The 25315-nt window shown below is 39.8% G+C and overlaps 1 protein-coding gene across 13 annotated transcripts in view; it reads left to right on the top strand.

Annotated features, from left to right (window-relative positions):
- Window positions 1-25315, top strand: part of FHOD3 (formin homology 2 domain containing 3) — a 382905-nt gene that overhangs the window by 252867 nt on the left and 104723 nt on the right. For 7 of the 13 annotated variants that reach the window (XM_027451787.3, XM_027451785.3, XM_072034906.1 and 4 more), the window contains exons 7-10: window positions 3257-3368; window positions 9576-9670; window positions 15103-15246; window positions 18745-18983. In XM_027451787.3, coding sequence (XP_027307588.2) covers window positions 3257-3368; window positions 9576-9670; window positions 15103-15246; window positions 18745-18983 — 590 coding nt within the window. Of the gene's footprint in view, window positions 1-3256; window positions 3369-9575; window positions 9671-15102; window positions 15247-18744; window positions 18984-20241; window positions 20329-25315 lie in introns of all 13 variants that reach the window. The other 6 variants (XM_027451788.3, XM_027451784.3, XM_027451783.3 and 3 more) reach the window with 1 other exon arrangement.

The following is a 25315-nucleotide window of genomic DNA, read 5'->3' as shown; positions in this document are numbered from 1 at the left end:
GCCATTCTGGGTAAGAATTCATTTTAGCATGAGCTCATCAGGCTCTGGAGCGTCCTTGTGTATGGGGGTGACAGACGGCCAGATCTGGAGGGGCTTTGGTTGGCTGAGGACTTCGCTTTCCAAGGGGTGGTGAAGCTGCTTGATGATAGCCTGCTGTTGTTAAGAAGCACTATTAAACCAGTATTAAAAAGCCCCGTTGCAGGATGTGTGCAAAGGCTGTGGGGGCCACAAGTGGCTAGCAAGTCTCAGCTCTGGAGCCCCTCCTGTGCACATTGTGTGACTTAGTCCTTGGACTGCACTATTTCATTTTTGTTCTTGCCCAAAGTGTCCAAAGCAGTATGGAGGCTGAAAGTGCCTACACGTGTCTCAGTGGTGATTGTCTGCCAAGCAGGAAACAGCATGTTTTAAATGCAGTTTTTCTCAGAGCTGGTGGCCATGCTGACTACCAGCAGAATGCTGTCAGTATGTGCCTTCACCTCTCCTTCCCAGAGTTGGCTGACTGTTTTGTGAGGAGCTTAGCTTGCAGTGTCCTTTTACTAGCAAAACGACAAGTGAAACAAAGCCTTTCTAATCACTCCTTTTCTCCAGAGCTGCGTCTGGATGGTATTTATTACTTGTGCTGTCATCTGCAAGCGTGGTGGATGCAGGATGGCACCTGCAGGCCGCGCTCCGTCAGTCGGCCGGCCCAAGCCTGGGGCTGCCCCGAGGCCTTGGCAGCCACAAGCTGCGAGGGGCTAGCCGCTCCTTACAGCAGCTGCAGTGGCCAGCAGGCAGCAGCTAGAGCAGAGGCGTTACAGAAGGTCGTTCATACTTTCTGGAAGAAGAAGAGAGTTGCAAATATTTGACGTAAGCCCGCTATGTGCCACTGATTGCTGTCACATGGAAACATACGGAACCCTGCTGTTGAGTACTGACGAGTAAACACATCCAGTTGTCAGCATCTGGCCAAGACTTGAGGTTTTGAGAGCCATTGTGAGTAATATCCAGGAGTGAGATTTCCTTTCTAGGGAAAGGATCCTGACCAGATTTGCAGTCAGCACACAGCTGCTTACCCAGGACGTATGCTCTTCCAAGTCTTGTTTGCAATAATCTGGTAACTCCTGTTTTACAAAGAACCTTTGCAAAACAAGTGGAGACTTGCTGGAAGTTCTCCGAATATGCCTGTTAAGCACTTGAACTTGACTTGTAAGGGAAACATCATGGTACAGCAGAGGGAGTGTGGTATTCACATGCCTGGCGTATGCATGGGTGCCCTGTGCAACCATGGGGAACTGATTTGTTGCTTCCTCACCGGTGTGTTTCCATGGTATAGTTATGCTGTGTGTCATGGGATTTCCATTTCCTTCAATTTGGCTAGCTCATGTATCACAGGGGTATCACTGTGGCAGCACAACTGCTAATTAGAGTAATCAAATGTCTTAAGGGACCTGGTCAGGTTTGTCAGCTGGCTGTGAGCCCTGAAAGTGTCTGATGCAATGGTACATCAGGACCGAAACAATCTAGGTTCAACAACAGAAGATTTTGTATCCCTAGCAGCATCATTGCAGTGCATTAAGCTCAATTCACATGAGTGGGTAGAACGTGAGAAACCAGGGAAATACCTGGGTTGCTTGTTCACAGTAAACTCTGTGTTTATAGCTATAAGCAGCAAGCTGCATTTTAGCTCATTGCCATAAATTGAGCTCTAGTACGTCTCCGTGAGTGGCAGTGTGAACACAGTAGCATGACCCTATGCTTATTGCACTTGCAGTTTTTTAAGATCTAGATACACTTGCAGTGTTTACATATATCTATAAATGATTAAAGGTGATTCCTTGCCTCTTAGGAGAGTTATGTTGTGAGGAACTGAAAAACCAGGGGACTGGGAATGAGCTAATACTGGCAGAAACTTAGGTGTATACATCCCTGAAACAGTTAGGAAATGCAGGATAATGATGGTTTTGTCTCCCACCCTGGGTGAGACATTGCAATAACCAGGTGGTTTTGTTTCAGGCTGCCTACCAACTTAATATAATGAGACAAAGAGGGATTTTCTGGAGGGTGGCTTATCTCTACATGGATGCATCTGAGAGATCATTTAAAATCTATTAATGGTGAAAGAGATTAATGACCACATTATTATAGCTACCTTATTAAAAATCTCACAAACTGTCTGATAGATTTATTGCAATATAATATAGCACAACAATGCAATAGGCTTACAAATACCTACTTTTATGCAGCCTGATTTAGTCTCAGTGGACTGAAAATTGTGCTTCTGGGACCAACAATATATCCCCTTTTATTTGGCTTTAAATCCATGGTTTAGATTGAGGATATGTCATATTTGACCTAGAATCAATTCTCCTGCTAATAATATTCCTCTCAGCTGGACATGCAGAGCCCTGTCTAATAAAAAGTCCTCATTTTTCATGTTTCATGTATTATTCAAAACTCCCTTAAGTGTGAAGACATTTCTGATCACGCCGCGTACATACCTGAAAATTCTTACTCAGCACTTAGAAAGTTCCCTAATAGTCAAATACTCTCTGGAAATGGGAGATCTGTAACAAAACTGGTAGAGTTTGACTGTTGATTTCCAGTTGGTTGGTTTGAATGATGGGTCTTTGCTGAACTCAGTCTTGGAAATGTACAAAAATTAAGTTTGAAAATGTACAGGCGGAGTGCTCACTTCCAGCAAACCACACATCTTGTGACAGGGTGGGACAGTCAGAGATTAAACACACTTTCTCCCGGCTTGTATAAACAGTGAATATGTATTTATTTAATCATTTACCTGTTAAGTAACAGCACTACAAGAAAAGAAGAAACCATGAGGAGAGAATCATTCTGTCATATAGGAGTTTCACAACATTAAAAGCTCACAATGAAAGTGGGAAGTAAATGTTGTGTTGAGAAACAGAACAATACATTTATTCTTATTCCACCAGGTTATGCGTAGAGTAAGCGTTGAACAAAGATATTGTGGATAAGCATAAGTGTATGTATAGGTGGGACATTCAGTCTTTTATTATGTGTGGCAGCATTAAGCTTTTGTTGGGATTCATTGAGTACTGGGAGACTACTTTCCAGTGAATGACATTTTCATCCAAATAGCTACCTGTCATTTTTTTGATTTTGGCACAGCTTAATCTCTTCTGCACACAAATTACTACTGGATCTGGATTGTTCTGCTTGCGCCTTGCTCAGTCTCATGTAGCTCTTCTGGCGATGCTGCGGTTTGCTGAATGACAAGTCTCGTGCTCTTTTCTTCCAGTTCCGCCTGGTGGTAAAGACAGCGCTGAAGCTGCTGCTAGTGTTTGTGGAGTACACCGAATCTAACGCGCCGCTTTTAATCCAGGCAGTATCAACAGTTGATGAAAAGAGAGGTGAGTACCCTTACTCAGGGCTGCAAAATCCTAGCACTGCTGAGACCAAGGTGGCATTTTGTCATTGATGTCAGTGATTTTAGGGTTTCTGTTATGATTTCCGCTTTATATACCATTCCCCTGATTTCTGGATTAAAAGCACACTTTAAGTATTCATACAATTTAAGATTGTTTTGAGGAATGAATTATAGTGGAAAACTAAGGAGTGAAAAGCTGGAAAACCATGCTGCTTCCGATACACTGCAGTCATCGCTTCCCCTTCCCTGCACCCGCAGGCAATGTAAGCCCCATTGCATATCCTGACCTTGAAGGCTCCTCTGGGCTGGGCCATCTTTCCACTTCCTTCTGAAAAGAAGCAGTCTGATTTACAAGAGAAAATGATATCTAATCAGCGTAATCCCTTTGAAGAGAAAGACGAGGTCAGTAATAGTACAGGCTTTATAGTAAAAGCAAAACCATCTGTTGTTACATTAAAATAAAGCCCTTGAGCAGATATTATACTATGAAATCTGTTACCCTTCAGGCTCATGAAAAATACTTGAATATGCATACTGTATTTTTTACAAATAAATAGAACAAAAATGGTTCTTTCTTATTCTTCCCACAAAGCTATTGCTAAGCTCCCAGGGCAGTCTCCCTTGATGCAAAACATTCCTTTGCCTCAAGGAGAGTTTTTGAGGTTGGGAGAACCATTGTTGTGGTCTCAAACACATGGAGGTTTAAAGCAAGATCCCCTCGGTGGAGCAACTGCCTCCATGCTGAACTTGTTTGAGCAACTTGATATGGTAAAAGTGAAACAAAAAAGTTGGGGGATGGGGAGAAAGGGGGTGCCAGAAATAGGAGAAGGTAGCCAGATTTTGCTTTCAACTCTCTAGTGTGTTGAAAAGACCATAAAAAACAACCCCCAAATTGTTTCTCATGATAGGGAAGCAGGCAGAGAGAATCCAAAATCAATGTAACACTTTTAAATGGTATACTCTTCAGGTTGGCCTTCTGTTTTGAAATAAAACCAATAAACCTTACAATGTCATCAGCAGAAATGTAATCACAGTATTCATGTAATTGTGAGTTCTATGATTTATTTTTACAGCCATTCATAGCATTTCCTCAGCTCTCTGAACCCCCTAGCATACTCAAAATGTTCAAGTTGCCATCTGTTCACATGCAAGTAAATCTCATTAAAGAAAACAGAGAGCAAGTAGGACCCTGAACATACCGTGTGCTGTGTACTCCCTTCTGTATCTGTAAAACTGCCGCAGGCAAGTATTTCCATGCCCCAAAGCAGTAAAACTTCAGTATCAAGCTAAGACATGAAAAAAGTCATGCATTAGTTCAATGGGTGATTTTTAGTATGAGAAGAGGGTTTAGGGGAATTCTCATACCTGTGGGTTAACGGAACTCTTGTCCATAACAGCCCAAAATACCCAGTTTATCCTTTTTTTTTTTTTTTCTATAAGCAATTATGCTTAGCTACGAAAGAATTTTTTTCTTGTTTTTTATTTAGTTCCATTTTTATGTCATCAGTGGAATAGCCCTTTGTTTTTAGCAATGAAAGGTCTACATTTTACATGTATATAACATTTAGAAATTGGTGTCTTATAACTGAAGGGTACCTGCCTGTAATGACTGATTTAAGGGAACAGAAATAAAGTGGAAAAATAGGGATGTGCCTTTTCTTGAAACATTGTCATAAATCTTGCAGTTATATAATTAAGTTTAGCACTGCTTTGAAAAAAGTCCAATGTTTCATGTACATACAAGGTGATGAGATATGACATAATTCCTCAACATGTGTACCACACATGATTAACATAAAGAACCCCATAATAACTCAGCCTTGTTTCAAAGTGATCCCATCTGTGGTTTCTACGCAAGAATACATCCATATGCAAGCTGAAGTACAAAGATCTATGGAAGTGTCTGCTTTACTCTCAGATACAAGCAGATTATAAGTGAATAACTGGATGGTCCTCATCATGTACGATGTAGGTTCTAGTTATATTTCCATCTAGATTCCTCCCCCCAGCTTCTTCTTGTTTCGTAGCCCCAGTGGAATTTGCTCTCTTTTAAGGTTAAGCATACCAGGACTGTATGGGCTCTGGAGAGCGCAGCTGGCGTTGCACTGTGCTGTCTGGGGCTGTTTTATCACAAGCATTTTTTAGTACAGAGATTAAAGCCCAGTGGCTGAACTGGACACTGAAGCATTCTGTTTGTGAATTATGTTTCTGCTACCTGACTTATTGCTGAATTATTTAAGTGGCTGGCGTTATCAGTTCTCCCCTTTTCCTCCCATTTCGCACACTAAGATAACAAGTAAACTAACGCCCATCCTGTAGCTGTGATGGAAACATGTTCACACATATTTAAAGGGTCGTGAATAAAAGATATTGAGGTATTTCCAAAACTTTTTCTATCCTATGGCAACTGGAGACTGTATGTTGTGTGACAGTCCTTGTGTATGGTTCCTGCCTGATGCAAAGTTTTTCGTGCTTTGCATGTTATGTGTGCATCCTGTGTAGTTGTAATATTAAAAAAAAATGTGTAAGGCATGAATGACAGGATGAAACTAATTTTTATTATTTTTTTTTTATTCATTTGCAAACATATTTGAAGGGGAAACTGAGAAAAGATCAAGACTTCAAGCAATGGGCGACATTATTCAGTAGACAGTATTCATTTAATATACACCTAACTGTTGAAACCCCACAGTTCTCTGTGTGTTGATGGACTATCTGTGACTACTCAGAATGCTGTGGTAGCATCATGGGTGATGAGGCCCCAGCCTTCCAGACAGAGTAGCCACAATAATAGCTGGTACCAATGAGAAATCTGCAAAAAGCAGTTGAGCGATTCCCATTTTACCCAGTAGAAGGCAGGAGAACACACACAAAACTCGACCTTTACTGTTTTGCTTTAGTGAGCCTGTTACATCGCTCCCAGCAATTTTACCACAAGTCCTGCCTGGAAGTTGTAACCTTACATGAACACCGCAGTCTGCTCTCAGAAAAAGATCTGGGATGCTACATCGTCATGCTTTTACATCACAACCAGGTAGAGGAGACAGGCTGAAAGTAAGGCTTTTTGACAATTGGCACACAAAAATTATTGCACTGTTTTAAAAAATAAACTTTATAGCATAAATTTTAAATGAATTTACTTTTTTTTTTTTTTTTAATATAAATACCTGAGTTTAGGTTTTCCATAATCTGTTATATTCAGACCATTGAACAGATAGCAGCAAGCAGTAGCTTTCAGCTCTGCACACTAGCTTCCTCAAAGGTTCTTCTCTGTAATCAGAGAGCTTTTAATATCTTACACAATACAAATATCTTTCTAAAGCTTTTTGTATCTTTTGTATGAGCCTCATTGTTTTACTACAGCAATCCATGACTTTTCTAAAGTCACCAGTTTTTTTAATGCATGATCTTCCAAAGTATCTTTCACAAAATCTTTCTAGGCAGCTCGTACTAGAAGGTGAAGGAGGTTTTTTTCACTTATCTACCTTACCACACACAAAAAATTGTGGCTTGGAAACTATTTTTTTCACGTAGACTCCAGCCTATGGACTCATCTTTAAGTGGTAACTCTCCAGGAACAACATACTTGGAAATCCAACCTTCAGGGCCTGTGCGTGGATGAGAGGAGAAACCTGCTTTAGATCCACCCATGCCTCATGCTGCTGGGATCATAGGTTACAAACTAGAGACTCTCATTAGTGTGAGAAGGAAGGAAATGGTGCAGCTTTCAGACCAGAACTGCCTAGTCCCCAAACTCTAGACAGCATTATGTCTTATTTTGTGTTTATTTACTGCTTGGCTGTTCAGCTTGAGATGATAATGAGGAAAACAGCATTTGAAAAGCAGGGTTTAATCTGGTACAAATTGGAGTGGCTCAGTCAAAGTCCTTGTACAGCCTCCTGGTGATACCAATTGGGGAATAGATTGAATTTCAGTTGAAAAGAATTACAAATGCAAGCCTAGATTTTCAAAGTTGTCTAAGGTTAGTAACAGCATCCTAATTAAAGAATTCAAAGGATGTGTGAGCTGTTACTGGGCTGCCTTCCTGGCATATTTTTTTTTAATTGTGGTCTGACACAGAGAAGCAGCATGCATAGAGGAAAGCTTTGTCATCCATGCATGGAAACAGCAAGGGAATCCTGAAAATACTCTGTTGTGATAATGGAGAAGTACACAGATATCCAGGCAAAAAAATAAAGAAATAAATAAAACACCAGGATATTGTCCTTAGAAAACAGAATAGGATTGTTTCACTATGAATAAAACCTGTCTACAAAATAAATGGGTATTCCTCTAGAAAGACTGTCACTGAATAATGTGGTGTGGATTAAATAATTAACTTTTCATGTTGTTGGCAACTCACTTTTTTCTAAATGGCATTGTTATAAGTCAAGCTTGTGCAGTTTCCCCATTTTGTTTCTCTTTCTTATTTTCTTCCATTTTTATTTTTCACTAGAAACCACAGGAAGACATTTTTGTAGTGAGGATATCATTCCTGCTGATCATATATCATTTGTGAGCCGAGTGAATTTGTTCCACATGTCTTTTGAACATGTACTGAACAAAATGTCTGGTAATATAGAGAGTCTGGTAAAGCAGTGTCTAGTGTGTTCTCATTATAGCAGTGTACTGAAATTAGTACTTAATCAGTAATGCACATAAATACTTTCTGAGAGATGAGGGTGAATCCCCTCTCCTTTGATTTCTCTTGAGATAAGGAAGCTCTGCTTTATTATTCAGGAGAAAAGATCAGAGAATGTCTCCAAAGTGTGGGGAAAAGAAAACAGGAGAAATACTGCTGTCTGCGTGTTCATTACTAGACAGTTTTTCACACAGTGCACTGCCATTGCTTTGAAAATGGGTGCTTGGTTAGTAGGGATCCATGTCTGCGCAGCAGGATTTATCTGCATGTATGTGCAGTAGCATCACAAATAAGTAGTGGTGGTAATTGCTGTGAGAGCAGTGTGGAAATTTAACCTCGGGGTCACTGATCAGTCAGCAACAGGTTGTTGGGATGAAACGTTTCCTTTTTACTGCCTGATTGTCTTCAAAGTGTTGTCATCATTATAATTTTTAGGGGATGTGATCTGCCAGAATACTCCGCATTTTTCTCTCTGAATTGTAAAACTCTTGCAGTTACGATCTTGTAGGTGAATTGGGCATCTTTAAATTAGGGTTATCTTTCTGATTTTTTCTCCCAACCTTTAACTTTACTCCAAACAAAGCAGTGATTTGTAGTCTTTCATTATTTACTTCATTTTCCTAGATAAAATAGTCTTTTTTTTTTTTTTTTCCCCCATTGAAAATGTTGTCATCTGCCTTTTAGCCAAATTAAATGGAATGGTTTTACAAGGTGCCTTCCACACGAGACATTATCTTGAATCTGGTTGGCATTTCCTGCCTAACTCGTTTGGTGCAATAACTCGCTAAAGCCACGTGGGTTTTGGCAGCAGATAATCCTGCAAATGTATATCAAACATACTAATGCAAATCAGGCAAATAGTTCATAGCTAGAAGCACAGATTTTTGACCTTACTGAGTAAAAAAAAAAAAAAAAAAAAAGAGAGAAATGTATCTGAAAGATCCGTGGAGGGGATTCTAATTAAAAATAATCCAAGTAAGAACCACAGCAAAAAAACTTTTTTTTTTTTTTTTTTTTTTTAATATTACACGCAACCTGTAATTTGGGAAAATTGTCTTTCTCTGCCACACTGTTTTGTTAACAGGACTTATCTTAATGCAGTGTAACTCAGTAATATCACTAGGAATGTAAGCAACAAACACACTGGAGGAGTAGCATACAGACTTCTGTGTAAGATTTATCTAAGGCTGTGGGAGCCTACAATAGGTGGGGTAAAATTCCTCCCACACGATTTTTAGAAGTTCACTGTCAATTGAGTGGGCTAACAAAGCTTCCTTCATCATTGAGGGAGAGAAATTAGTAGCTCTGGGGAAAGTCCGCCTGACATTTTAGAAGCCTGCCTCAGGATGTACCATTGCTTTCGCTGACTGTGTTTACTTGGTCCTCCACGGAGTAGGGCAGACTGGAGAGGAAGCTGCAGATCCACTTGATCCACTTGATCTTCCGCTTGGCTACATCATTCCAACTCGTGCTGCCTCTTGGACAAATGTCGCTGCAACAGCTGTCCATTTTGGTTACCTTTACTGATGTTTTCTGCTTTATCTCTAGGAGCCAAGCCATGGTCCAACATCATGGAGATCCTGGAGGAGAAGGATGGGGTTGACACGGAACTACTGGTTTACGCAATGACCTTGGTTAACAAGGTTTGTTTGCTTTGTTACTATTACTTGGAGTGATGATATTTGTATTTTCAGTTGCATAATACAGGTCTGTATTGAGAAGATATGACAAAGACTTGTCTCAGAGAAGTTGCAGGACCAGAGATGTTGCAGTCACCCAGAGGCAGCAGCTGGCAGCAGCAGAATTGCTATTTTGCTCGTTGCTGTGCATAAACATATTATGACATGATTCCTCTCCCAAAGCTGGCACTACGGTGCAAAACAAAACTCAACAAACTAGCTTAACAAATTACCCAGAAGATAATGAAAGCAAGTACTGGTGAAAAGATCAAATGCTCACAAAGGCTTGCATTGTGCACAATTTTCTAGTTCCAGATTGTTTAAATTATGTTATTTTTTTCACTGCAAACCAAATATGGTAAATTAAACAGGTCTGAGAGCTGTGAGAGTGAGAGTGTTTCCACTTTAAAAACTGAGGTAAAAACATGCTTTGATTTTTTTTTCTTTCTTTGTATTTTCTGGTACCATTTATTACAAGTAGTAGTTCTGCAGTAAAATCAAACATTTTCGGAAGCAGTCACTTGAGTGATGAGGAGGGAGAAAATGAAAGGCCTGCAAAAGTTAGAAATTTATGAGTGTAAATTCCTTAAAAATTAGTGTCTAGTCTTCAAATTCTAAACAAATCCTAGCGTGACTAAAATTAAAAGTAAATCTTTTAAAGAACACAGAAGGTCAACATACTGCTAGAAAATCAAAATAGCTTTGTGTTTTATAATTATACTTAATAGGTCAGAGAACTGCAGAACATTATTACTATTCATTATATTCACTTAAAAATCCAGAGTTTGTCAGTGGAGGCCATATACCAGGATGACAGCTTTCTGTGCTTGTGGCTGGGGCAATGGGTTGTTCTGTTTGTGTGTTTGTTTTTAATGAAATGGTTTCTTAATGGCTGGTATTATCCAGTGAATATGCCTGAGAGGGCCTGATCTCTCCCAGTGACATCCCTGTTGTCACTGTCCTTTTACTTAGAGTTGCCCTTGCACCTGCTTACATGGCAGTAAAGATCCTCTTGACTTTCAAAGACCATCTTACATATTGACGTACTCTTTCTGAAAAGCATCACCTGCTCGTTGTGTCCGTAGCTGCTGTTAAAGCTGAGGCTACTAGTTTTTAATGTTTCTGTTCTAAGCCTTGTTGTATCGTGTACTGATTCCTCTGTCTGAAATAATTCCCTTCCCCCCCGCCTCCGTTGCAACTACCCGGTGTCTAACTTTAAAAAAATTGTTCTATATTGACTCCTTTGTCATCCTATAGTTAATTTCTTTAGTCCGAGTTTTTCACTACATTTAAAGCTATTTTTAGGAGGAGGTAGTTCTTTAAAAGCAAACAAAAAGAAAAAGCATCTCACAGTCAAAGGAGTTACGAAGATCAAGGAACAGAGGAATCCCACAATGCCACACTTGTAATTATGATCTGGCTTATGGACAGTTTTATGATGTTTTTAATGGGATTTTTTTTCATGATTATAGAGAAAACAGTAAGCAGCATGTCACAGTTGTAATTTTTTTCCCCCGCAGAGAATACAAAGAAGGCTCAGATGGTTTCAGCTTCTCCAGGCGAGGAATTGTCAAAGTTTTCAGTGCAGGCAGAAACTTCATGGGGAATTTGTCTTAAGGAAGCATACTTCTCCTACTCGGTTTTCTTTTTCCATGTATACATTTATACACTGCCTTCCTTCCTGCTCAAAATCTGATACAAGAATTGTACCAATCCTTTTATCCTCATCCTCTCCTTTGTTGACACTTAACCAATTTACTTATGCTACCATTTCATTAACCTTCTCTTAATTATGGGGGATTTACTCATTAATGAATCTCTAAAATGAGATTGATCTCAATATATATACCCCAGATTCTGTATAGTCCCAGTATAACCTTTGTCACCTTCCTTTGGTTAGTTCATATGGTCTGTTAGATCTTACTCTAATCCCTCTTTCTTTATTTTTATTAGTTGTTTCCCATGTGGCCCTTTATTGGAAGTTTTACTGAGGTCCAAACAGATTAAACACTTTATATTTCCTTTTACATATAGACACACACACACACACACAAATATATAAAAACTTCTAATCACCAAATGTAGAAATTGAATTCTGTGTTAAATTCAATTGGCTTTTCTGTTTACTTCCAGACTTTCATTTATATGTTGTTTTTTACATTTGCCTGAAAAATTTTCTATTACTGAGATTATACCAGTAGTTTTGTAGCTGTAAAATTACTGATGACTTTCTTTTTACCAGTTTTTTAAGACTATGTTCGTTCTCTTGCATTATACAATATTTTTGTTTTAAACAGGTAAGTATAATTATTACTCAGTATGTAAAAATCAGCATGTTTTAGTGTAGCCAGATTAAGCACTGAGTGCGTTTTAGCAGATCCAGGATAAGCCAAGTTTAAGTACAAGCTTCCAGGCCAGTGATTAGTAGTGGGAGCTTAGAGTGACACCCACCAGCGGTCCAGCAGCAGCAGCAGCTGGAAAAGTGCTGTTGCAGGCCAGTGTGGTGTTAAAGCAGCAGCTGGCACATCATTTCTTCAGTGACCTGCCTTAAGGACATTGCAGCTGCCACACTGGAGCAATGATCTTCTTATGTCCTGTATTCAGCATTGGCAGCAGCAGATGTTTTAGAAGAAGTTGTGGTTCCTGGGAAAACGCATGCATGAGACATGCTTCCTCCTATCCCAAAGCAATTGAAAACTCGGCTAATGCCCTTAAGTGTGTTTATTTACTATGTAAATTTACTGTGTTTTTCACCAAAGCATGTAGGATTTAGATAATATCTCTATATAGTGTGTGGCCTTCTATTGAAACCCAATCTGTTGGATGTTTAGTAACCAGAGCAGTACTTTTATGTTATTTGGACTTGCATGCAAAGCATGCACACCAAATACATTTTGTTGGACTTTCTGTTGTCTGTATTCTGTCTGCACCACTGCTTTGTGCTGTGAATGTTTTCTAAATGACAAAAGACACTATACTTATTAATTTTGCTACCTAATGTCATCCAGCAATACACATTTAAAAAATCACAGTTAAAGAGAGCCTTTCAGTCTGAAGCTAGGAATAAGGTTAGTGCTAATTTACATTTGGCTTTGTTAAGAAATGGAACCGAGGACAGGTCGAGGTAAGGTTATTCTGCTGTTACCAGTTTCATATGTCATCTAATAGGATTTATCGTGTAGGAAAATATTTGGCCTGTAATTCCATAGTACTGTGGTGGGTTTTTCTTTTCCACTGCCCATACAACTTCATCAGTTTCTTGCCTTTTTCCATTGAGACTGTTACAGTTAGTGGTAGGTAAAATGTATTGTTTAGGCTTTGGTAAAAATGTGGTTAAGAAGATATATCAAGCTCAAAACTCTCAGGCTAGGTTTTTGGTTTTAATTTAGTTCACCATTCCAAAAGCAGCTGCTTGAGAGAGAAGAACTCAGTGTTGTGCAAGCATTCCCATAAGGTCCTGAGAGCAACTTGCACAACTTGCACAAACAAATAAAACAATCTTAATTCAGGGATGTTTCCTCAAACCAAAACGGGATAGAAGCGTAAGAATGACTGTTGACATTCTTATTTATTCCTCTTTTGTAGACCTGAATTCTAAAGAGTATGAGATTTGAAGTCCTTGTTTTCCTCTAAGCTAGGAGTAACACAACAAAATACTGCAACAAAACAAAGACTATGGTTTAAACACACTTCTCCAAGTGGCTATATTTTAATTCTGCCTTGCCAAGGTCAGGTTTCATTTTTTAAGGTTGCTAGGTGTCAGTTTAGGAAAGACCAAAATGTACATGGTATGTATTATCAGCACTGTTCAGGAAAATGTAGTTCCATGGTCTTCAGTGGGTTTTGAACAGACGCCCTAAATACTGTCCTGGACAGACACAAATGTTTAATCAGATCCTAAACATATTATCCTAGCACTTTATTAGGGTTTTGTGCTAAGCATTCCTCTTTATTGTGCAACTCACTAGATAATCATCAGACAATAGTCCTTCAGTGACTGAAGAAGAAACACGGCTTGGCACGTTTCCCAGTGCCTCATTTCATAGGAAAGAGGTGCTTAAACAGGGCAGGGTATGTCAGCTGTCTATTGCTGTCTCTCCTTATTCATGTAATTCCAACTAATTTTTCTGAATGTAAAGTTTCTTGGTAGAGGGAGGTAGCCCAGAACAGCTGTTCTCTTTTTCACTTTGCTCCTCAGAGCAACTCTGGGAAAGCCATGCTCCAGAAAACGAGAAGAGCACAGCTCATCCCATCCCATTCATGAGAAGGTGAAACTGGCTGGAGAGTGTCTGCTTTTTGCCTGGGCTCTCTCTTTGCACAAGCTGAGCAGAAAATAATAGCAGACCAAAATAGTTGTGTGTTCTGTTGACTTTGTCTGCAAGACTGGTGGATGAAGTTCACTTATGCTCTTTTCAGAGCTGTGCAATGTCCATGTCCTCTTCCCAAGCATCACTCTGGAGTACACTGCTGAGTGGCTTGATTCAATTCCTCTTGCTATGTGCACTGCAGTGGAGTGTTCAAAGTACATGGTACACTGCAGAAGACCGCCTTCCATTTCTTCTCATTTTTTTGTATTCACCAAAAAAGGAAAAAAAGTGCTTTCTCTCTTGAATACAGAGTGGGCACCATATAAAGCTCTGAATTCAAATAGTTTATTTTCAGTAGCTGTTATTCCTGGCATTCTTGATTTTCTAGTGTTCTAATGCTCCAATGTCACTGGTAACAACTTACCCCATAATCAGGAATCTGTAGTACTTTTAACATTGTATTGGAGCTAAGAAGTCAGCATACCTTTAGTAAGACTTTTAAGGTTGAAAGGGAGGAAAGAAGTCAATATCTCTGTAATTTAAAACAATTTGTGCGTTGGGAGAATGACCTCTGCTGCAGGTGTTGAGGACAGTAGGCACATGGTGCAGGATATTTCCTGCTGTCCTGACATCACACAGCTGTGCATTCGACTTTTTCTTCTTACGGCCAAAGTTATAAGAATCAGTAGGAAATCAGCTTCACTGGTTTTAGCTGAACCATTTTTTTCTCTGTCTTTGCTTTTATCCTTGTGTTTGATGCTTTAACATTCTCTGTTCTTTAAATCTGTACTTGAATGAAGCCAGGAAGAATCCAACTGTGTATTTTAAAGACCCGCATTTTCCATACTTTTGTATGAAATAACAACATTGATTTGTTTTGCCAATTATTCATTTTTCTACACAGTGCATCGAGTTGTTTGTTAAAAGCTGTGCCACTTGTTTTTTATTTTCTAGCGGTGTCTCTAATCCCACATCATGGTTTTGTTTTATTGAAATCATACGTAGCACCACTTGCCACCCGCTTTTAAAAACCTTTGTTTAATTCTTTTCAAAACAAACAGATTTAAATGTTTTTCCTTTGATTCTTAGACGCTGTCGGGGTTGCCAGATCAAGACTCTTTCTACGACGTGGTGGACTGTCTGGAAGAGCTAGGCATTGAAGCTATTTCACAGAGACACTTGAACAAGAAAGGAACAGACTTGGACTTAGTTGAGCAATTTAACATTTATGAGGTAACATAACATGCCCTGTTTTATACATCTTACAGCTTGTGCAAACTTCAAAGCCTAGAGGAGGGGGGAATGTAACCTAGGTGAAATTCGGTTATCTATTTTATTTTAAAAGAAAAACATCTGGCTGCTAGAAGTATTATACACATTCGTATACGTGACCTGCTACAAGTATATAGCTGCTCATACAGATGCGTTTCATACTAATGCTGGGGTGTACTGCAAGGCAAAGCAGCACATTTACTAGCCTCTTTAAAGGCAGTTCTGCCTGCAGTGAAAACTTTCTCAGACTGCTTGTTACACATCCTGAAGTAAGCAGTTCTCTCCATATGCAGAAGTATTCGGCTCATGAAAAAGGTTCAGCTGAGCTTAGTTTCACAAATACCACTTGTTCTGCAGCTGAATACCCAGCAAGTCCTTGTTTACAAGTTTACGCTGACCACATCCTGTGCAGTTTGCAGCAATGGAGTAATGAATGACTCCACATTCACCACCTAGGTATAAATTAACTACTTCTGAAGTACTTATATACAAGAATAGGATATCCGATTTCTTAATAATTAGACTCAATTTTCAGGTTTTGGGAAGTGTTGGAAGTGGGAAGGTCTAGGCTGCAGTCAATATAATGTAAATGTGAATTCGTATTCTGATGCGATGAAATGAAATGACTTTATCTCCATCCAAGTCCAGCAAAGAATGTGGTAGATATGATTCTCCATTTTCTTCATCAGCTCTACACCCATGCCACTTCACAGAATCTCAGAATTGTCTAGGTTGGAACAGACCTCAAGATCATCGAGTCCAACCTCTGACCTAACACTAACGAGTCCTCCACTAAAGCATATCACTACTTCACTAACTTTAGCAGAGTTATTTTTTATATAGACCAGACTGTAGGACAACTGTCAGGCCAGAAAAAAAGGAATGTGAGAATAAGAGGGATCCATGTTCTTCTTTTTTTATTGTTAGAGGCATCAGCTGATAATGTCCTCTGTAAAAAATGGTTATTAAACTTAAAAACATATTATTTTTATTTATGCTGTGCCTACTGAAAGACCTGATTGCAAATTTACCAGTTTACCTAGTTACATACCAGCTTTCTGTTGATAACCAGATTAACTGTAGACATATCCACATACATTCCTTCTTTTACTACCAAATTTGTGCTTTATTTAAAAAATCCTTCACACTTTGATAGATTGTGCACCTTCTGCAGAGATATCCCATTTCCCCAACCTTAATTTTGTCAAAGTCTCTTCTAGTAAGAATTACCAGAATAACAAGACATAGAAACAAGAAAATACGCATTTTTTTGGTCACCCACATATCCTTTTCCTTTACCTCTTCCTATGTGAATGGATTCTTCTTAATTAAAGGTTGCTTAATCTTTTTGCTGCATTTCAGATGAGATCCACCAGTAATTTTGTTGTTTCTGCTAGCAGTAGTTCTCTCTTTATGTACCGTATGGTAGCACTTCTCTTTTTCTGTTAGAGATGTGTCACACTGGCATTTCAATGGCATGCCATAATTCAAGATACTAGATGCTGCTGTGGTGGTTTAACATGAATAGGTAGCTAACTCCACCACACCCTTCTCTGACTCTCCCTACACTCCAATTTATTTATTTTTTTACGATGAAAAAAACCTCATGGGTTGAGATAAGGACAGGGAGATCATTCACCTATCACTGTCATGGGCAAAGCAGACTCAACATAGGAAGAATGATATAATTTATTGCCTATTGCCTACAGACTAGAGCAGCGAGTGCTTTTAGTGAAACTAAAAGCAAACTAAAAAAACACCTTCCGCTCCATCCACCCTCTTCTACCTCCTCTCCTCAGGCAGTAAAGGAGAATGGAAAATGAGAGCTGCGGTCCGTCCCTAACACCTTTGTCTCTGCCATTCTTGCCTCCTCACTCCCTGCCCCTGCTCCCCATGGGGTCCCTCCCACGGGATGCCGTCCTTCCCCAGCTGATCCCACACGGGCTGCCCACAGGCAGCAGCTCCTCAAGCACTGCTCCCACACGGCTCCGTCCCACGGGCTCCATCCATCCATCCATCCATCCCCCAGGAGCAAACTGCTCCAGCACGGGTCCCCCACGGCTGGGCGGCAGCTCCCCCCAGACCCCCTGCTCCTGCGGGGGCTCTCCGTGGGCCGCAGCCTCCTCCAGGCCACATCCACCTGCTCCACCGGGGGCTCCTCCACCCACGGGGGGGCTGCAGCGTGGAGATCTGCTCCGTGGGGGACCCATGGGCTGCAGGGGGACAGCCTGCTCCACCGGGGGCCTCTCCCTGCACAGCCCGCAGGGGAACTGCTGCTGCCTGCCTGCAGCACCTCCTGCCCTCCTGCTGCACTCACCTGGGGGGCTGCAGGGCTGCTTCTCACTCCTCTCTCCCAGCTGCTGTCACACAGCTTTTTTTTTTCCCCTTTCTTAACTCTGTTCTTCCAGAAGACCATCCAGCTCAGCTCCCTAGCTCAGCTCTGGCCAGCAGCGGGTCGCTTTGGAGCCAGCTGGAGCTGGCTCTGATCTGACATGGGGCAGCTGCTGGGCTCTGCTCACAGAGGCTGCCCCTGCAGCCCCCCTGCTACCAAACCCTTGCCACGTAAACCCAATACAGCTACATCCATATTTTGTTCCTGGACTATTTCCAGTTGATGAGCTCCCAACCAATGTCAGAATTTTCTGTCAAATGTCATTGTGGCCATGCACAATGCATTCTCAGCATTGTTCCTTCCTTGTATAATGCATATGTTCCTCTGCACTGACAGTGCTTCTGAACTGGCAGGAAATGCTGAATTTTCCACTGAATGGCAGAAGAGAAAGTAATTATGCTAACCTAAAAATTGGGAAGCTTAGAGGAGATGTGTGGTCTGTGTGTTTTGCTTTTAATCCATTGTGGTATGAGTTCACAGAAACAGTTTTGTTAGTTTCTTTTCCTTTGTTTACTTTGCAGAGAGATCTGTAAAAATAGAGACCTTAAAGAGGAATGCAGTTATGTATGCATCTGCTATTCTCTTGATTGAGAATAAGTGATGGCACTATCCTAAAATACTAACCTATCTTTCACTCAGTCATTACGAGTGGCATGTCTGAACATCAGAAGTGTTCAACTGATCAGTGCCTAGGAGATTTTCTGTTGATTTCAGAAGTGCCAAGACTTCACATATGTATTTTAGAAGGAAATAAAGAGGGCTAGGTGTCTAGCGCTGCTTGGACTCCTTGAAAATTAAGTCCATAAAAATAAATAAATAAATAAATAAAAATGGTATGAATATATGTGTTGTTACAGGTCCTGTACTGTTTTATACAAGGTGTCAGTCTATAATTCAGTTATTAGACCTGCTACACTGCACTGGTGGATAGATAGCAACGTGGAGGGACATCTGTAGAAAAGGTGCCTCACTCATGTTGAGATCGGTTGTTTTTTAAACACTAGTTGTGAAGACCTGTGGTACCTATAGGACACATATCAGAAGCCTTGCCTTTCTTTCCTCCTCAGGTGACCCTGAGACACGAGGACGGAGATGAGAGCGCTGACCCCCCACCCAGCGGGCGCAAGGACAGAAGAAGGGCCAGCCTGGGCGCCAGCGAGCGAAGGGGCTTGGAGCGCCGACGGAGCCGCAGACACTCGGTACAGAACATCAAAAGCACTTTATCGGCCCCTGCCAGTCCGTGCAGTCAGTCGAACCCCAGCTTCATGCTAGGCCACGGACAGCGCGTTGAAGGTCTCAGTGAGAGGTAGGTGCCTGAGCTGGGGAATGGGCCCTGCTTTCGCCCTACTACTTTCCATTATGTTCATTGCACTTTATTAATCTGACAGCTTTTTTCCAGCAAATTGGAAGAAAAAAAAAAATAAAAATAAAAATAAAAAATTTGTAGATGACTTCATTTCATTTACCTACATATCCAAGTTCTTTGTCACCATCTACCCTAAGTAAATGGACCCAAAACATGGTAGGTAGAGCGTTTGATTTGATGGAACTAACCAAGGTTAATATCATCCATTGACAGATTTTATATTTAATATAGGAACATAATGGGAGGTTGTAACAAGGATAAAGTCACATTAATACAGAGGTAATTGCCCTGCTTATGTTACCATTCATTAATTGTTTTTCCCCTTTGCAAACAGCCAGCATTCCAGCATAAATATTTTCCTTTGAGGCTACGCTGTTGTAGTGAATGTATCTGATGTTTTATAATTAACAAAGGAGAGACAGTAATGACTAGTTGAGGAGCAGTCTGCATCACTGGAGTCAGTCAGAGCTAGCGTCATTGCCAGTACCATTACACTTGGCTTGGGCTATACATGCTTAGAAAAAATGGGAGCTGCAGATCCTCAGCACATCTGAATACCACACAAGAGGGATGGAATTAATTTTGCCTAAGTTAGATGTCTGATCAGCTTGCCTCCCTTTGATGTCTGTGGAGTGGAGCAAGTGCTTGTAAGACTGAAGTTATCTAATGTGTTCTACATGTCTGAAATTTCAGCTAAGATGAATCATGCTGTGAAACTAACAATTTCTCTCTTTCGACTATAAAGGGAATCTGGCTGACTAACTCACATGAAGATACGTTTGCTGCAGATAGCTAAAGCTGGACACGTCTGTCATCCAGTGGCTCAGGGTGCAATTTGCAAAACCAAAGTGTGCTCCATGAAGAGTGTTTCCTGTGTTGATTATAACATTTGGGAAGTTCTTTGGGGGTTTCTGTTGGAAACTTAGAGCCCTAAAACCCTGTATTACGTATAAAGCTGCCCATCTTACAGAGCAAACTGAAATGACCAAAGTTTAATGGCTTCTGTCAATAACAAAATACAAGACTCCAGATAATTTAAACAGTAGTTGAGTGATGTGTATCATAGAATGGTTTCTTTCCTTTTTTTTTTTTTTTCTTCTTTTCTTTCTTTTTTTTTTCTTTTCTGTTTTTGTTTGTTTGTTTCCATTTGGCAACACATTCATGCTTTTCCATCACGTCCTATTGGCTGGCTGTTCAGTGAGCTGGAGGCCAAGAGCCACATGGTCTTACAGGCTGATGACAAAGATGACAGTGCATTTGAGGCTGAGTTTAAAGCATCTTCAGTGTGAGTACAGCTGGGTGTTTTAGCTGCCCTGTGTGGAAAGCCTTGTGCATGACCTTATGCTCTGTTTCATGACTTACCAATGTGACTGGGAATCTATCAGCCGATGTGCAGCAGATGTCATTGATTTGTTAAAATGCTGAGCTTGGATTAAAAATGAGGGACCGCTTCAATTCTACAAAAATTGTTGATTCTCTTACTGCAATTAAACAAATACAAGTCGTGCATCTAATACTAAAACATTTTCTCACTGTTAATATTTGCTTGCTAGTTTTATTTTGCAGTCTTCAGTAATTCCTAATGAATTTATGTTTGAGCTGATTTTTAGTAATGAGTCAGTAGAAACATGGCAGATTAGTTTTGTTAGTTCTTTGAATTTTTTTTTTTCTGTTGTTTTTTTTTCACCAGTGTAGCATAATTTCAATAATTATCTTCATTTTCTGAAAAAATAGCCATTTCTACTCCAAATCCACCTGGAAGCTGCCATAATTTAAAGCATAATTTAAATTTAAAGCTGAGAAATACATCTTCTTTTAAACATTTACAGATAAGTACTAATTTAAACACTTATTTCAAGTTTAATATCATGTTGAAGTTGTTCTAGCAAATTAGTTTTTCCCCATTAGTCATTACAGACCAATGAATACATGTTGGTACCCGAAGATACAAGTTCTATGCCCAGTGAAATGTTCAAAGTTGCCATGACAAGAACCTGTCTGTGTTGTCTCCCTTAAGTCATGATGGGTTTCTGGTAAATAAACTTTTCAGCAAAGCTGATTCTGTCACTCACACTTTTAGTATGTTCAATCCGTAATCGTGGTAGGAAGACTAAAAACAGCCTTTCTGCTTTATAATATCCCAGTAAGTATCTAAACTTTGAGTGGAATAGTCCAGGTGAACAAAACTATCTCTACACCAGACAGCTAAAAAGGGACCAAAAATAAACAAAGATATTGAAATCAAATGACTCATACAAAGTTTTAGCACGTTTATAGAATTTGAATTAACTGTAAGTTGAAAGAAGTTTTCTCTCAGCAGTGTTCCTACTAGAATCTTCAAGTTTTCAAGCTTGAGCATTTGGTCACTGAAGCAACTTTTTTATTTTATTATTTAAAAAAAAATTAATAGAGCACCATTAGTTAGGCCTTACTGCAATTTCTAATGAAATTTTAAAATTGTAAGTTAAAATATGACATCCTGTGCTTTTGTGAAAAGAAATGCTTGTTGTGCCCATTCTGCTTCCATCACTAATGTTGCAGAGAGGAATCTGTAAGAATCAATTAAAAATATTTATTGCCTCATAAACTGGAAATATCTCTGTTCATCCAGGAAAGATCTGTCTTTTGCTATCAACTTTCTTTTAGTTCATAATCCTAGTCCCTCTGAACAAAGGAAAAAAGTTTGCAATAAGGTTTTGCAGTGCTGTATTTACAGAAATAAATTCTGCAAAAGAGAGTTCAGTCTCTCTACTCCTTCACTACATTTGCTTTACCAGTAGGAAATGTGTTCATGATAATTTTATTGTCTTGCTCCTGCTGGTATCTAAACTTTGTGTGTGGTTGCAGATTCCTGCATCTGGTTTTACTGTGGATTAGCACCATCAGGTTCAGAGGAATTGCTTCTGATGGGCATGATTAGAGATTAAAATCACACTCCTACACAGTTTTAGGCAATATTCTTGGTTATTTTTGGACTTCACTACCAAAATCAGTAGAAGGTTCAAGTTCTTCCTCAGCATTCTCCTTCCCACAGTGTTCATGTTTCTTTTCTTTCTAACTCCATCAGCTGGTTTGGCAGTTACTTTGCTTTTGTTTACCACATCAAACAGGTTGTCCACAGTCATCTGCTTTGTGTCGACCGATAAGTCTTCCAAAAAGAGAAAAATCCATGATGCCGGTAAAACAAAAAAGACAATATTGGCCAAATTCTGTTCTGTCTCACAATGCTGTATATCCAGAAAAGCTGTCTGAAGTCAATGGAGTTGCTCTGATTTATGCCAGGCTAATTGAGAGCAGACTTTGGGTTTTGAGCTGGGAAAAGTTGACCGTAAATGCTAAGGGCAAGCAAAAGGAAAACTTGCAGGCCTTTTTCATCCGTTTGGCAACCTTCTTCCAAAGTAAATGTATTGCTTTTTTACTTGTGGTTCAAAACAAATAAAGACCCAAGTCTGCTTTGTGTTAAAATAGTTTTCATGGAGAGTGAAACCCAGCCTACTGTGTCTGTTACAAACTAACTAAATAAATAAATTGATAACTACTAAATAAGAAAGGCTGAAGGTTACTTTAAGGATACGTAGCTGCAGAAGCATTCTTTAATTGACATGTTTTACCTGGCCTGGCCACCACCAGGTTAGCTTCGGTCAAACCTCCTTTCTTTTACCAGGATGGCATACAGCGCCCTAAAGCCTGGGGGCATCTTCTGTCCTGTTGATGTATGACACCAAGTGTTTCACTGAGGGTACCTCCTAAGGTTTTCTGCCCGAGTCCAAATTCAGCGCTGTCAATCTGTGGTCTAGCATTCTGTTTCTCAAGTGGTAGACTTTCAAACACATTATTTCATGGTTCTTTTTTTTGTGTGCTTTTTTTTTTTTTTTAAGCTAGCTTTTTCCAACCACACAATGGATAGAGTCAGGGAAAAATGTAAGGAGTGGCATAGTACTTAACACTAGGTTGATGTTTTTATTGTATGCAGTGATTTCTGGCTATAAAAGTCTTCAAACACAAATTCCTATCTTTCAGTCATATTGTGTCTGGCTTTGAGGGAGTAGAAGGCATGTAGTTTGGGAGTTCTTAGTGCTGTCTTGCGGGAACAGGTGCTCTGCAAGAGCCCTATACATACAAACCAGAAATGACAACAATTCCCAGTTTTTTGCATGAGTCTGCTTCTCATTTTGCTGTGAATTTTCCTTTGATCAGTACTGCACAGAGACCATCCCTGTCTCTCTCCCTCGGTGTCCCATGAGAGATGTGTCAACCAGACTTAGCAAACATACTCAGCGAAGCCTCTATGAGATTTACACTGACAGCTCTTACCAGAAGTTAACTGAATGGCTCTCAAAGTTTATATTCAAAGACCTTGTGGTTTATAAAGATGTGAATAGCTAGGATTAGATATTTACCCCACTTTGCTACACTCTCTGCTGTCTTCTGTTTTTTGTTTTGTTTTGTTTAAAAAAAAATAAAAATTCTTCCATAGCTCAGAATTGGTTTACGTCTTCAAAAAAATGCAAAAGATTTATGAGGACTGGTCACCATACATGTTACTCTGGAGATACCTAGACCGTGGTCAGGAGTTCTGCGTCAGTATTGCTTGGAGCCTAACATCCAGATCTGACTGACCTCTTAACCCATCAGAGTGGAGCCTGTACCCTGACACAGCGAGAGAAACTGCATTTCACAAACTGTCCTTTTTAAACCGTGGAGCAAAAAAGTCCTAAGGAAGAGCAAATGTTTGGGTTCACCTGATCTTTCCAGATATTTTAATCTGAAGAAACTTGGCCTTCAGGAGGCCATGTACCGAGAGGGACACAAACAGCAGAACACCCAACAGGGAATTATGTACCGACCATGAAATATAAACGTGTTGAGCTTCCTAAGAAAGGCTCTAGGAAACAAGGTGCTTTTTGCCTTATTAAAACTATTCTAGATGTGTTGGATCATTACAGAAGAGCAGCAAAGTTAGAATCTCCCTGGCAGTAGTGTTAGGGTCCTGCCTGGCTGTGATGACTCTTCTTCTGAGCAAAAAGTACAGTGGGGAATTCCAAAGTTTCCTTCAAATTTCCTGGCTAGTTGGACACAGCACTGTTGCATGGTGCATACTCAACTCAAGGACTTTCACACCCCGTATAATCCCAGAGAAAATTGGAAAATCGTTGTCTAAACAAAGCAAAGCTGTGCTGAGAAGCCATAAGGGTCTTTGTTAGAAAATACGTGTTTCTGATGCTTGAGGATTGCTAAGATGCAGGAAGGGATCTTGATGCTATTTTAGTTTTACCAGAAAACAATGAACATAGCTGAGCTGAAACATTTTTTCAGCTCAACTTCGGATTCCTGTCGAGTTTCTAACCAACTGCACAGGCCTTCGTTTGGCTATTATACCCCATTAACTGATTATTCAATTTGCTTCATGTAGAGCCAGGCCTGCAGGGGTAGTTTGCCCAAAATACAGCTGAGACTTCTTAATTTTTTTTAAAACGATTTTCCATGTTTTCAGACATCCTAAACCATAACTAATCTTTGATTTTCCGTAGCATTTACCATGGCAAAATGCTAGTTTTTGTCATAACGTTTTTAAGTTCTGGTGACTTTCCAGTACACTATGTGAAATGTTTTGATTATGTAAATACTTATGGTTCTAGACTGAAGTGCTGGGTACAATGGTAGGTGGATTTTACTTTCCTTTTTTTTTTTTCAGGATGGATACATTTCATGTCTCTTAGAGTTGCTGTCAGACATACAGATAGGTATGAAACAGCAGAGAAGGGAGACTCGGTGTTAGCATTAATGGAGGACTTGGGTTCTGATACAGATACTAACAGCCCAGAAGAGAAAAATAATTTATTTTTATTGGTTTAATAGAATGAACCAAATGTATGTTTTCTTAGACATTTGTCCCCGATTCCTGTTTTTGGTTGCTTGAAGCAACCGAAGCACAAATCTAGACAAAGAAGACATTTCCAGGACAAACACAGCCACATGTGTGGATATGCGAGGGATCCATTTAATACATGTGTGTGTGTGATCTGAGCCTCCGAGCATTCGTGGTGGCTTTGAAATAAAATGGATTCTGTGATATCATCAGTTACAATTATAACTGTAGAGAAATTAACTTACATTTTGGTTGGTATAGGCAAAAATGGAAAGGGGTTGTAAAAGCAAGGGTTTTGGAAAGGAGATTTTTGTGTCCAATCAAACAGATTGGTAAAGTAGCATCTGTTCACAGCATCCAACCTATATCAGCCTTTGACAACAGTTACATACAAAAAATGATT

Source organism: Anas platyrhynchos, chromosome 2 (genome assembly GCF_047663525.1).
Source record: "Anas platyrhynchos isolate ZD024472 breed Pekin duck chromosome 2, IASCAAS_PekinDuck_T2T, whole genome shotgun sequence".
Classification (NCBI taxonomy): Eukaryota; Metazoa; Chordata; class Aves; order Anseriformes; family Anatidae; genus Anas; species Anas platyrhynchos.
This window is presented reverse-complemented; position numbering and strand designations above follow the sequence as displayed.